Raw genomic sequence first — 15,818 nt, forward strand, 5'->3', positions numbered from 1 at the left:
AAGATTTATTCATTTATATATTTATAACACTTTCCAGATTATGTAGCCCAAGAGTGCTTAGGATGTTGATATACCAAAAGCCAAAGATGAAATATAAAATTACATGTGATCTGATAATTCAGAGATTCATACTCTCTTTGGTATTTAAGCTTTCATATTTTATTACAAATATATAACTATATAAATTTCATAAAAGCATAAAATTTAAATCAGATTTTGAAACTTGTTTTTTCATAATGTAGCAATATATATTGGCCATTAAATAATCTTTTACTAAAATGATTTATAATTTTGAATCTTAATTGATTTATTTATAAATTTAGAATAAAAGTACTCACACAGTTTTGGGAAAATGTCATCAAATAATTTATGTGCAAGGGTTTTCCAAACTCTAATAAAGCATTTAAATATAAAATGTATAATTTTCAATCATTGAATGCTCAAACATGATATAATATTAATTTATTTATTGTCTACTCCCAAATCAGTGCATTGCTATACCCTTATTTTATCAATAATAAAGAGAATACAAAGGGAAATGAAATAATTTTTCAAGAGATTTGCTTATTTAAGAGTAATATCCTGCTGTATATTTTATTTTTTTAATTGAGCATCATGATGTCTTACAATTGACCGTATATGGTTTAAAGCAAACAAAACTTCTAATTTTATTTCCTTGATGCTTACTGTGCAAAAGACAAAGAGGTAGAACAAAATATTTATAATTTTCTTTTTTGTATACTCTACCTAGATCTTTCCTTTCAGAAATTTGAGATAGCCTGCACATCTTTTAGGAGAACAGTGTTATTAACTATATGTTAATTTTAATCTAAAAATCATTTTATCTTAAGTTAATTTTTTAAATATTTTTTTAAAACTTCAATTCCCAGAGATATGTATGCATTTTAATATCAATTATGAAATTGGCCTGAAGTCTTTTACTCCTGACAGTAGTCTTTCTGTACATAATTTTTTCTTTTTTCTGAAAATAAAATAAACTTTAACTACAGTGAGTAGATGAAAGTTTAATCACAACTTTCTTGGTGGGATTTTACTTTTCAGAAGGTAAAGCAATCTAGCTCATCTGAATGCAGTACGGTTGATATTTCTATCTCTGAAGAAGAAGAAATGGTCTATGAACGTGGAAAGCCAAAGCGTCTTAAAAAGGGTAAGAAAAAAATTAATTCCTTTGAAAATTGTATTGAAATTAGACTAAATTTCTCTTAACCTAAATAATACTATTGAATATACTTTTAATTTTAAAGAGTTTGTTAATTTGACTAAGGAATACACACACATGAACATGTTTGTGTGCATGCACATGTACACATGCCCATATGAATCCTGATAGAAACTTATAATAAATATCTAAGAAAAAGTCAGTATTTGGAAAAGAGAGGAAGGGCCTACTTCCTAGGGAGTCTAATGAAGTAGTTAAGAGTGTTGGTTCTGAAATCAGACAGCCTGAGTTCGTATGCCAGCCCACCATTTACTAGCTTTTATTTACCCTCTCTCTGGCTCATTTCCTAACATGTAAAATGAGAATAATAATAAGACTTCATGGGATTATTAAAAAGATTAAATTCGTGTACGTGTGTATGTTTTTATAACTTGTGGAATGGGGTCAATATTTAAAATACTCATAGGAAAACAAATCACGTGATGGTCATGTATTTTTATATACCACATGAATATTAAGAAATGTATGGGGCTTCTGTCAGTTGACCAACTCAATAGATATGTAGCATGCAACCCTCAATGACTTATAATTCAAATTAGTTTCCTAACAAGATTAACAAATAACTGTAGGTTCTGAACATTTGAAATCACTGGAAATCATCAAAATGGTAATTGCTAAATGTTCAAATTCCTATATTCAAAAATAAGAATCCGCTCTTGGTAGCTTGAGTTATAGCACTTGTATCATACAAGACCAGGGAGGAAACATTTTCTATATTTTTCTGACCAAAGATGTATAAATTGACTCTAGGTAAAATTTTATAAAATTCTAAAATGTGTCTCTTTAAACTCCACCCACCTCCATTCTTCATTCTCTTACCTGTTAATCATACCCTTCTCAAGCCTCACGTTTTCCTTATGCTAACTCTCTTGACGAGAAGGTAGAATTCAACCTCATACACCAGTACCCTACCCACAAATTACTCCAAGCTTAGCTCCTTAAAGAGTCTCAATCAAAATTTCCATTCCCATGCCACCTAAGAGCTGGGATCAATTTAATTTACTTAACTGATATTATACCTCTTACCATGTCATAAATATTTGTATATTTAAATGGAAATGCTTGTTATGCCATGTGAATCTTCAGACAATGACTTTTCAGGCATTATACAAAAATGTAGTAATCAGAAGATGATGTGTGTGTGTCTTGTGTGTATGCATGTGTGTGTTTTGTAGGAGTGGGGGTGAGTTCTATTTTCAGACTCTGTCCAGCAGGGTAAGAGGATGTTCTAAGTCATCTCTTCCTTTCACAATTTCTTTCCTCCTACTGTTACCAAACTCACAAGCTAAGTTTTTCCTTTTTTTCCTCAGTGATTGCAGTGGTCACTACAATAGAGGTAAAAATCAAATATTTATGTCAGAAACCACCTATATTAGACTCTGTAAATAAATACTTGCCAAAACATTTGGAATGTTTACTTTTTCATGAGTTTTCTAGATTTCTGTTCTTAATAGTTTCATTCTTGACAGGTTATGGACGAAGATCTTCATCTGCTCAAATCAGCAGAGACTCCAGGAAAAGAAAAATTTGGCAGAACATAAGGAAAACTTGCTGCAAGATAGTAGAAAACAGTTGTTTTAAGTGTTTCATTGGCCTTGTCACTCTGCTCAGCACAGGTGCTCTGGTAAGTGAGAGTTCATATTTTTATGGAAAAAAAATGCATCATGAGTCTACATTCATGAAGTCACCATGCCAAATCATTTTCCCCAGAATACTTATTACAGCACAAAATTTCATATTCTAGGATTTTAGTTTTGGAAGACATACATTACAGTTTCTCAGAAAGTCTGTATATGCCTCATTCAATATTAAATAAATAGTATAATTTCAAAATATGTGAATGATAGCAGGAAAAAAGAATGTTAATAAATACCCAATTTTTCTTATTTTAATAAAGTTTAATAAAATGCACATATTGTGCTAGTACTTTGTTACCCGTTCTATTGGAAAGAGAAATATTGCATTTACTTTTTTGTAAAATTAATTAATTAATTTTTGGCTGCGTTGGGTCTTCATTGCTGCACGTGGGCTTTCTCTCTAGTTGCGGCGAGCAGGGGTTACCCTTCATTGCGGAGCGTGGGCTTCTCATTGTGGTGGCTTCTCTTTGTTGCGGGCTCTAGGCGCATGGGCTCAGGAGTTGTGTCTCGAGGGCTCTAGAGCACAGGCTCAGCAGTTGTGACGCATGGGCTTAGTCGCTCCGCGGAAAGTGGGATCTTCCTGGACCAGGGCCCGAACCCGTGTCTCCTGCATTGGCAGGAGGATTCTTAACCACTGTGCCACCAGGGAAGTCCCTGCACATACTTTTAAGAACCTTTGAACTGCAAATATATTTACCCATTGACCCAAGAATCTTAATTCAGGGAAATTATTTTAAAATCTTCACACATATTAAATGCATTTACAAGGCTATGCACTGAAGAATTTTTTGTAATAGCAAAAGATTGAAAAACAAAAAGAAACCATATTAGGTGACTGTTTAAATATGCTATGGTACAGTCATCCAATGGGATACTGTGCAGTTACCTAGAAAATACAAGAGCTGTCTGCATGCTGATATTGCAATTCCCCAAGATACGGTAATAAGTGAAAAAAAAGAAAGAATAAAGTGTACAGCATGCTACATTTTATGTAAGAAAGGGAGAAAAATAGAATGCATATTGATATTTGCTTGTGTTTAATTAAAGAAGATCAAAGAATGATACACAAGAAATAGTTAATCATGAGATGCACAAAACAGAGTCATGGTTGGGAACCAGACTTTGTACTGCAAATATTTTTAAAGTAAACTTTATACTGACATTTAGCACACATACTGAAAAGCATGAAAATCTTAAGTGTATAGCATAAAAGATGTTCACCAAGTGCATGTACCTATGTAACCATCACCTGGCTTGAGAAATAGAATGCTACCAGGGCTCCAGAACCATACTCTGACCCTAACAGTTACTTCTTCATTCCATGTGGATAGCCAGTATGTGGACTTCAACTGCCACAGATTGGTTTTGCCTATTTTTTAATGTTTTAATTGAAATAGAGACTTCTGTATATCTTTTTATATTATTTCACATTATATACCTATTCAGTAAGTAAATACATGTAATGAATAAAGTCCTTTAAAATAACTTTGGATGATATTTATAATCTGCTTTTATAAACACTTTTACTCCATAATTCGTTCAATTGAGTCAGCAATTCTCTTATTTTATATTTACTTTTATTTAATAGGTTTTTAAGAGTCACACCATTATTTACCAAAGATTATTTTCATCCTTGTTTAATCTTTGACCTCAAATACACTTTGAAACAAGTCTGCCTGAGGTTATTGATATTTTATTGCCTTTTTTACAGTGATAAAAAATACTATGAAATTGCTTTGAATGACATTATCAGAATTTGCTTCCTTCACAGTAAAATTGAGGTTGATCTATTAAAACCAAGAAACTTTAGAAAAACATTATAATTTTATTTCATATTCATGTGTTTCCAATGGTTGATCTGACAAACTCTGTGACTTTTTCATGTAATAGCAGCATGGATTTCTGAAAACACAGGTTTGGGGGGTTTTGTTTCTTTGTTTGTTTATCTCTGCTCCTTTAATCTCAATAGCATATATCTATGAGATGGCTATGTGGAATTAGAGACAAGAACCAGGTCAGATGTGACTAAAGATTCCACCTCTTAAGTTTGATTAATTGATTTGAGAGAGGCTTTTCAGATCACTAATTAGAACACAATTTGGAGGTTCTGGAATCAATGAATAATGTCTGCTACAGGCATGGGATCAGAAAACAGATGTGGATTGTGTGAATAAATCCAAACCAAGTGAACAAGCCCTTGAGACTACAACCTATGACAATGCTCACCATCTAGAGATGGGATTTCATTCCCCTCTGTGCCAAAAGAGCTTATAGAAATTACATGTACACTAATCCTTAAATTTTTTACCCACAGGCTTTTGAAGATATATATATTGATCAGAGGAAGACTATTAAAGTCTTATTAGAATATGGTGACATGATCTTCACTTACATCTTTATTCTGGAAATGCTTCTAAAGTGGATGGCATACGGTTTTAAAGCCTATTTCACTAATGGCTGGTACCAACTAGACTTCATGGTTGTTATTGTACGTATTTTAAAGAAAAAATTGAAAGGCTATTTGATTTACTCTTCCTTCTTTACTCTGACTTACTCTTCCATTTACTTATGTCTTTCTTTTCCCTCTCTATATACATTTTCAGTCACCAACATCCCATATTTCTTCATATGTAATGCTTCACATCCATCCTTTTCTTTTCATTCTAAAATTTTAACAGTTCAGTACTTAACTCCTGATTCTTCTAATCATTGCCTATAAACCTGCTGCTAATTAGAATAGTCTTATTGCAGAATATCTTGAAAATATCAGCATTCTAAAATATTTAGATGGGTTCTACCTTTAAATCATACATTTAAAATTAGACTACTTATCATAACCTTCACCAGTACCACACTGATCCAAGCTACCAGAACTGCCCATTTGTATCACTGCAGTAGATTCCAAGCTGAGATCCTTGCTTCCACCACTGCACGCCTTTGTTCTACTCTCCACATAGCAACCACATATGTTGTACTGTTGTAAAATGAAACTCAGCTCAAGTAACTTTTCTTGAAATCCTCCAATAAACACCCCTCACTCATAGTAAAAGCTACAGTCTTTGCAATCAAAGGCCTACAAGTCTCTACATGATCCAGTCTTATGTCCTGCTACTCTCCCTTTCCCCCATCCTGGTCTATATACTGCTCCACCAGCACCGGAATTCTTGAAGTTCAAAAACCATGCCAAAATTACTTCTATCTTAGTGCCTTTGCACTTATTCTTCCTTCCACCTGAAATTTTTGCTGGCTCGCCTCATTTATGTCTGCTGAAAAGAAAGTGTTGAAGTTAGGTCTTTCTGCATTACCATATTTAAAACTGCAACCACTACAATACTCCTTTGTGCTTTCTCTGCTTTCTTCATTTCCTATTAATATTATATGGGGTTGGCCAAAAAGTTCCTTCGGTTTTAAGTAAAAATAAAAGACACATTTTTCATTTTCACCAAGAACTTTATTGAACAACATATTCACCCTTCTGTTCCACTACTTTCTGCCATTTTTCAGGCAACTTCATAATTCCATCTTCCCAAAACTTTTTATCTTTTTGAGCAAAGAACTGTTCTAGGTGCCTTTTACAGTCTTCCAGGGAACTGAAATATTTTCCATTAAGAGAATTTTGTAAAGACCAAAATAAATGGAAATCCAAAGGTGCAGTGTCTGGTGAATATAGCGGATGAATCAGAACTTCCCAGCCAAACCATAATAGTTTTTGTCTGGTCATCAAAGAAACATGTGGTCTTGCATTAAACTCATGGAAGATTATGCGTTTTTTGTTGACTAATTCCGGATGCTTTTTGCTGAGTGCTGCTTTCAGTTGGTCTAATTGGGAGGAGTACTTGTTGGAATTAATCGTTTGGTTTCCCAGAAGGAGCTCATAATAGAGGACTCCCTTCCAATCCCACCATATACACAACATCACCTTCTTTGGATGAAGACTGGACTTTGGTGTGGTTGGCGGTGGTTCATCACTTGCCCCACGATCTCCTCCATTCCACGTTATTGTACAGTAGCCACTTTTCATCGCCTGTCACAATTTTTTTTAAAAAACAGAATGTCTTCATTACATTTAAGTAGAGAATCGCATGCAGAAATACGGTCAAGAAGGTTTTTTTCGCTTAACTTATGTGGAACCCAAACATCAAAGTGATTCACATAACCAAGCTGGTGCAAATGATTTTCAGTGTTTGATTTGGATATTTTGAGTATGCCAGCTATCTCCCACATGGTATAACACTGATTGTTCTCAATTAATGTCTCAATTTGACACTATCAACTTCATCTGGTCTACCCAACCATGGAACATCATCCAGCGAGAAATCTCCAGCACGCAAAACACTTTTGACACATTTGACCAGTCACAGCACCTTCTTCAAAAACTGCTAAATCTTTTTTTGCATTTCAGTTGCGTTTTTACCTTTCTTGAAATAAGAAAGCATAATATGCTGAAAATGTTGCTTCTTTTTTTCCATCTTCAATATTAAAATGGTTACACAAAAATTCACCAATTTTGATAAGTTTTTAAAAAATGCACACAGATATGACAGCTGTCACAATACAATCTAACAAAATTGTTTCAAATGAAGTTAAAGACAACTAAGTGCTACTAGAGCCATCTTACAGAAAAAAACCAAACAAACCTTTTGGCCAGCCCAATATAATTTACTCACTGATTTTGCTTACTGAAAGATAAGCTCCATTAAGGCAAAATAGTTTCTCAGTTTGGTTCTCTCCTTATCCTATACAATTGTTATCCTAGAACAATTCATGTCACATATTAGGTGCTCAATAATTTTTCTTGAATGCACAAATGTCTCCCTATTCTATAAACAATGATTGAAGCTTCTCAGTCTTTAAATAATGACTTACAATATCTGACCTTTGTCTTCTAAATTAATTCTTGCAATTAACCTTCTACTTCAACCAAACCATACTACACCTGCAACCCACCTTCCTGTTTCCTGGTATTGTTCTTTTGAGTCCACATCCCTCCATGCTTATATAAATGATACCCTTACTTCAAAGTCCACTTCAAGATAATCTCTTTAGCATGGGGTAAAAGAGAGTAATTTTTTTCATTTATATTGCCTTGAAAATACAGAAAATATGAAGATACAACAAAAGTTAATCATAACTATACCACCTTGCTCAATCTCTGTTAATTTTTTAGAATTTGAATCATATTTATACATATATGTTTAGTTTAAAAAATCACCTTAGAATCTTGCTACATTTTTTGGTAATTAGTACTTGGACTTAACAGTATTCATTTCCTTCTTTATGCCTCTTCTCTGAAATCCTATTTTTTATATCATCTTAACCATCTTCATATTTAGATTCATATGTAAATATATTCCAAATTTTGTTTTAATGAATACATTGTGTACTATTACTATATTGCAAATAATCATGTAACTGATTCTTAATTTAATTTAAAAATAAAAAGTGGATATAAATATTAAGCCTTGACCATAAAGAATCTCAAATATACAAACTTTTGTTTATCTCGATAGCATATATTCCTATTACCAGAAAATAGTTTTATCTTTCTTTAAGTGATTTTAACACAGAATGATTTTCTTATATCTTTCTGTAGGTCATCATTAAGATATATTGAAATGTATATTAAAATATTTCATAAATTTCTTAGTAGGCTTTGACTGTATCTTTTCCATAATAAAAGTTTTTTACACATTGTTTTGATTAAAGTTAAAATTAAATTCTATTCACTTTTTTGATATACCCAGGTGTTTTGTCTTAGCTTAATAGGCAAATCTCGGGAAGAACTAAAACCACTTATTTCCATTAAATTCCTTCGAGCACTCAGAGTTCTATCTCAATTTGAAAGAATGAAGGTAAGAGAAAAGTTTCTAATCTGTAGGTTTTTATTTAGGATTAATAACTCTCCATAAATTAACAATCATGTTGTCTTCACATTTGTATCTTTAACAATATTAATACAAAAGTCTTACATATTACTAATTAAAAATACAGAAGAAAGGTTTATTAGTTATGCTTATTAACATTTTAGGCTTTTATTGCTCATAAGATACAAAAACTAATAAAGATAAGCAAAAAATTAATAGTTGAGAGAGAAAAAAGTAATAACCCACTGATACATAGAAGTATTAATGAAATGATGTCCATGTTAAAAATATAACTGATAGAAAATGAAATGTTGATCAGTTAGCTAACTTTTTTAAATTATAAGGACATCATACACACTTATTAATTTACCAAATGAAATAACAGCTTGAGTTTTAAAATAAATTCACTTTTAAGTCACACATCACAAATTATGAATTCTTGCCAGTCTTCTCTCTCTCACTCCCATGTTAAAACTTCTTCTGAACAATGTGAGGGAAACTAATAGGTTGCACCATATAAAATGGCCAATGTTCAATCTTTGGGCCTATAATGGAAGTCCCATATGACTCAACCTAGAAGAAAAAGCAGAGTCTATGACCACCACAATTAGTATAATTATATAGCTATACAGTGATCAATTATATGCAGAAATGGGAGAGTAGTATTTTACCTTTTATTTCGTAATCATACATTTATATTTCCTTGCATTTGTCATTTACATGGATTATTTAACATTAGCCTGCCTCTTTGACTAATACTATGGAATATCATATATCCAATGTAGGTGGAAACAATAAGAAACTTATTTATGTTTAAGCTGCATTGTTTTTATAGTTGATACATTGTATGTTACATTTAAACTGCCATTCATTAAGAAACTCAATACTTAAATTCCTTCCACTTGGCTAAAAAATAGATATTTATTTTTATTTCAAACTTTGAGTGATTATTATATATCTAAACAGAAATATAAGTAATTTAAAAAATGTGTTTTACCTAAAACATACTTCCAAAATTTTAATAGTACCATCTTTATATGATTCAATATAATATGATTATGTGATACACAGTTGTGTATACATGTGTATATGTTTTAAGTATGTTAATTGTATTTTAATATATATGCAAATGCATGATTGACAATATTTTTGTAATTAATATGAATCTGTGACTGGTCAACCTATTCTCCAAATACATTTGATGTGCTAATGTTGGGAAAGAAATATTTCATCATGTAGCAAATACAGAAAAATTCCAGTTATCATACACCTAGAAAACAAAAATTTTGAATATTAATTGTAATTTACATTATGACTTACGAAACACTTTATTAACAACGTTATGGAAGTCCACAAGGTGGTGATATTCCCCAGTGCTTTTAAACCAAAACAAGGAGGAAAATAAGCTGAAAAGGAGAAAATGATTGAAAAGATCTGTAAGATTCAGGAATGACAATACAGCCAAATTTCTAGCATAAATTCAGTTTAGTGATAAGATAATTTCATAGTATATTCTAGGGCTATAAACTACACATGGCCTATTAAAACATAAGGGCTGTGGGTAAGGGAAATGGAGAAATGTTGATCAAAGTGTCCAAACTTTCATTTATAAGATGAATAAGTTCTGGGGATCTAGTGTACAGTATGGTGACTACAGTTAGTAATACTGCATTGTATACTCGAAATTTTCTAAGAGAGTAGATCTTAAATGTTTCTCACCACATACCCGAAAAGATAATTATGTGAAGTGATGGATGTGTTAATTAGCTTGATTGTAGGAATCATTTCACAATTTATACATATATCAGGACATCACCTTGTACATCTTAAATTTACACAATTTTTGTAAATTATACCTAAATAAAGCAAAACACATGTACAGATATACACTAACACACAGAAATTAGATAATGAATGTAACTAGACTACTTTTCCTTATTTTAAAAAACGTTCTGGCATAATATCAGCGTTTCTTTATCCTAATAAATTTAGATACAAAGAGAAAAAAAAGTATCAAAATCAGCAAGTTTTCTGCCCTTGATTCACAGAAAAGTAGGAAGCGATTTGCTAGGGAAGCTGCCTCTCAAAAATCAAGTGCTGATACTATTTGATGCCATTCATTAATTAGAATGGCAATGAGAGAGTAGCCATGGACAATTCGAGGTCAGGTAAATAATTATGTTTAGGTCAAGGTCAGATCCAGATCTTAAACTTCATCTCATCCTCTGGAAGTTCTGTAGCTGAATTAACTGAGTATATAAGGAAGCTAAGTGATTACAAAATTAGTGTTTTATGTATTTAATAAGCTTCAGGTGCTCTTACTATTTAAATATTTGTTTCAACCATATCTATTGCTTTTATTCTTACATTTGTGTGTATTTTCTAATAGACATAGCATTTTTTTCATCAGAAGCATCAGTGGGCCTTTCAAAATATCTAAATGTCAACACAGGATCTGTGACTTAGTTTTAGAAGTAAAACTAAATGTAATTAAAAGCATAATTAAAAATCAAAATATTAATTCAAGGACAGAAATCTAAGGAATATAAGAAAGAAAGTATAGGCAAAAGGCTCCGTATCCAGTAATGGCTGAGGGAAGGGAAGGTTAGAATGGTAGAAAAGAGAAGGTTCCCTCAGGGAAAAAAAGAGAGAGAGAAAGAAGTGAGGTTGGGGAAAAGGAGTCAAAGTATAAATGATAAAGGAAAGATAAAGAGGTAGCAAAGATTGAAAATATTTTATTGGGTATAGCCACTGGTTTACATTCACCATAACAGCTTTAGTGGACTGATAAGAATAAAATTCTGAATGTATCAATAATATTTAAAGAATGAAGGAACTGAGGAAATGGAGACAGTGATCATAGATTATTGTTATATTTAAGTTTAGGTGGTAGATTCATTTCCCAAATGACCCACTCTGGAGTAGGTCACTAGAGACAGTGGTTCAGAGAGGAGATCTATGATTTTGAGAGGCACAGCTGCACATTCAGTGTTTCTTGACACAATCTCTTGCCTTGGCTTCAAGAATCTACAATCTCTACAATCTCTTGGTCTTCCTCTTATTTTCCCTCCACTTCTTCACCATCTCCTTTATAGGCTAATCCTCCCTGAAGTTAGAATCCCCAAGATTAGATCCAGGCTTATTTCACTCTCATTTTATATGCTTTCTAAATAATCTCATACATATACACAGGTTCAGTTGTCTTGCCCATTTCTGGCACAATAGAGAAAATGGAAAAACGAGTTAAATAAGTGAAATAATTATGTATTCTAGTATTTATACCAATCAGCCCTGTTGTCTTTTAATATTTTTAGTACAAAAATTTTGAGAATATCTGGATTTTTAATATATATATTTTTAACATCTTTATTGGAGTATAATTGCTTTACAATGGTGTGTTAGTTTCTGCTTTATAACAAAGTGAATCAGCTATATGCATAAATATACCCCCATATCTCCTCCCTCTCCAACCTCCCTCCCACCCTCTCTATCCCACCCCTCTAGGTAGTCACAAAGCACCGAGCTGACCTCCCTGTGCTCTGCGGCTGCTTCCCATTAGCTATCTATTTTACATTTGGTAGTGTATATATGTCCATGCCACTGTCTCACTTCGTCCCATCTTACCCTTACCCCTCCCCGTGTCCTCAAGTCCGTTCTCTACGTCTATGTCTTTATTCCTGTCCTGCCCCTAGGTTCATCAGAACCTTTTTTTTTTTTTTTTTTAGATTCCATATATATGTGTTAGTGTACGGTATTTGTTTTTCTCTTTCTGACTTACATCACTCTGTATGACAGACTCTAGGTCCATCCAGCACCCTACAAATAACACAGTTTCGTTTCTTTTTATGACTGAGTAATATTCCATTGTATATATGTGCCACATCTTCTTTATCCATTCATCTGTCGATGGACACTTCAGTTGCTTCCATGTCCTGGCTATTGTAAATAGTGCTGCAATGAACATTGTAGTACATGACTCTTTTTTGAATTGTGGTTTTCTCAGGGTATATGCCCAGTAGTGGGATAGCTGGGTCCTATGGTAGTTCTATTTTTAGTTTTTTAAGGAACCTCCATACTGTTCTCCATAGTGGCTGTATCAATTTACATTCCCACCAACAATGCAAGATGTTGCCCTTTTCTCCACACCCTCTCCAACCTTTATTGTTTGTAGATTTTTGATGGTGGCCATTCTGATTGGTGTGAGGTGATACCTCATTGTAGTCTTGATTTGCATTTCTCTCATGATTAGTGATGTTGAGCATCCTTTCATGTGTTTGTTGGCAATTTGTGTACCTTCTTTGCGAAATGTCTATTTAGATCTTCTGCCCATTTTTGGATTGGGTTGTTTGTTTTTTTGATATTGAGCTGCATGAGCTGCTTGTATATTTTGGAGATTAATCCCTTGTCAGTTGCTTCACTTGCAAATATTTTCTCCCATTCTGAGGGTTGACTTTTGTTTTGTTTATGGTTTCCTTTGCTGTGCAAAAACCTTTGTTTCATTAGGTCCCATTTGTTTATTTTTGTTTTTATTTCCGTTTCTCTAGGAGGTGGGTCAAAAAGGATCTTGCTGTGATTTATTTCATAGAGTGTTCTGCCTATGTTTTCCTCTAAGAGTTTTAGTATCCAGCCTTACATTTAGGTCTTTAATCCGTTTTGAGTTTATTTTTGTTTATGGTGTTAGGGACTGTTCTAATTTCATTATTTTACATGTAGCTATCCAGTTTTCTCAGCACCACTTATTGAAGAGGCTGTCTTTTCTCCATTGTATATTCTTGACTCCTTTATCAAAGATAAGGTGACCCTATGTGCATGGGATTATCTCTGGGCTTTCTACCCTGTCCCATTGATCTATATTTCTGTTTTTGAGCCAGTACAATACTGTCTTGATTACAGTAACTTTGTAGTATAGTCTGAAGTCCAGGAGCCTGATTTCTCCAGCTCCATTTTTCTTTCTGAAGATTGCTTTGGCTGTTCGGAGTCTTTTGTGTTTCCATACAAATTGTGAAGTTTTTTGTTCTCATTCTGTGAAAAATGCCAATGGTAGTTTGATAGTGTTTGCAGCGAATCTGTAGATTGCTTTGGGTAGTGGAGTCATTTTCACAATCTTGATTCTTCCAATCCAACAACATAGTATATCTCTCCATCTGTTTGTACCATCTTTAATTTCTTTCATTGGCATCTGTAGTTTTCTGCATACAGGTCTTTTGTCTCCTTAGGTAGGTTTATTCCTAGGTATTTTATCTTTTTGTTGCAATGGTAAATGGGAGTGTTTCTGTAATTTCTCTTTCAGATTTTTCATCATTAGTGTATAGGAATGAAAGAGATTTCTGTGCATTAATTTGGTATCCTGCTACTTTACCAAATTCATTGATTAGCTCTAGAAGTTTTCTGGTAGCATCTTTAGGATTCTCTATGTATAGTATCATGTCATCTGCAAACAGTGACAGTTTTGCTTCTTCTTTTCCGATTTGGATTCCTTTTATTTCTTTTTCTTCTGTGATTGGTGTGGCTAAACCTTCCAAAACATTGAATAATAATGGTGAGAGTGGGCAACATTGTCTTGTTCCTGAACTTAGAGGAAATGCTTCCAGTTTTTCACCTTTGTGAACAATGTTTGCTGTGGGTTGGTCATATAATGGCCTTTATTATGTTGAGGTAAGTTCCCTCTATGTCTACTTTCTGGAGGATTTTCATCATAAATGGGTGTTGAATTTTGTTGAAAATTTTTTCTGCATCCATTGAGATTATCATAGTTTTTCTCCTTCAGTTTGTTAATGTCGTGTGTCACATTGATTGATTTGTGTATATTGAAGAATCCTTGCATTCCTGGGATAAACCCCACTTGATCATGGTGTATGATCCCTTTAATGTGCTGTTGGATTCTGTTTGCTAGTGTTTTGTTGAGGAATTTTTCATCTATGTTCATCAGTGATACTGGCCTGTAGGTTTTTTTTGTGTGTGTGACTCCTTTGTCTGGTGTTGGTATCAGGGTGATGGTGGCCTCATAGAATGAGTTTGGGAGTGTTCCTCCCTCTGTTATATTTTGGAAAAGTTTGAGAAGGATAGCTGTTAGCTCTTCTCTAAATGTTTGATAGAATTTGCCTGTGAAACTGTCTGGTCCTGGGCTTTGGTTATTGGAAGATTTTTAAACACAGTTTCAATTTCAGTGCTTGTGATTGGTCTGTTCATATTTTCTATTTCTTCCTGGTTGAGTCTTGGAAGGTTGTGCTTTTCTAAGAATTCGTCCATTTCTTCCAGGTTGTTCATTTTATTGACATATAGTTGCTTGTAGTAATCTCTTATGATCATTTGTATTTCTGTTGTTACTTGTCCTTTTTCATTTCTAATTCTGCTGATTTGAGTCTTTTCCCTTTTTTCTTGGTGAGTCTGGCTAATGGTTTATCAATTTTGTTTATCTTCTCAAAGAACCAGGTTTAAGTTTTATTGATCTTTGCCATTGTGTCCTTCATTTCTTTTTCATTTATTTCTGCTGATTTTTATGATTTCTTTCCTTCTGCTAACTTTGAGGGTTTTTTGTTCTTCTTTCTCTAATTGCTTTAGTTGTAAGGTTAAGTTGTTTATTTGAGATTTTTCTTGTTTCTTGAGGTAGGATTATATTGCTATAAACTTCCCTCTTAGAACTGCTTTAGCTGCATCGCATAGGTTTTGGGCTGTTGTGTTTTCATTGTCATTTGTTTATAGGTATTTTTTGATTTCCTCTTGATTTCTTCACTGATCTCTTGGTTATTTAGTACTCTATTTTTTAGCCTCCATGTGTTTGTATTTTTTTCCTGTAATTGATATCTAGTCTCATAGCATTGTGGTTGGAAAAGATACTTGACACGATTTCAATTTTCTTAAATTTACCAAGGCTTGACTTGTGACCCAAGATATGATCTATCCTGGAGAATGTTCCATGAGCACTTGAGAAGAAAGTGTATTCTATTGTTTTTGGATGGAATATCCTATAAATATCAATTAAGTCCATCTTGTTTAATGTCTCATTTAAAGCTTGTGTTTCCTTATTTTCATTTTGGATGATCTGTCCATTGGTAAATGTGGGGTGTTATAGTCCCC

At 33.1% G+C, this 15,818-nt stretch overlaps 1 protein-coding gene across 3 annotated transcripts in view; it reads left to right on the forward strand.

Moving 5' to 3' along the window:
• SCN7A (sodium voltage-gated channel alpha subunit 7) overlaps window positions 1–15,818 on the forward strand; it is a 58,131-nt gene that overhangs the window by 29,696 nt on the left and 12,617 nt on the right. For 2 of the 3 annotated variants that reach the window (XM_067741669.1, XM_067741671.1), the window contains exons 13-16: window positions 1,063–1,168; window positions 2,710–2,864; window positions 5,192–5,365; window positions 8,622–8,729. In XM_067741669.1, coding sequence (XP_067597770.1) covers window positions 1,063–1,168; window positions 2,710–2,864; window positions 5,192–5,365; window positions 8,622–8,729 — 543 coding nt within the window. The remainder of the gene's footprint in view (window positions 1–1,062; window positions 1,169–2,709; window positions 2,865–5,191; window positions 5,366–8,621; window positions 8,730–15,818) is intronic. The other variant, XM_067741670.1, reaches the window with a different exon arrangement.

This window comes from Pseudorca crassidens, chromosome 6 (genome assembly GCF_039906515.1).
Source record: "Pseudorca crassidens isolate mPseCra1 chromosome 6, mPseCra1.hap1, whole genome shotgun sequence".
Lineage (NCBI taxonomy): Eukaryota > Metazoa > Chordata > Mammalia > Artiodactyla > Delphinidae > Pseudorca > Pseudorca crassidens.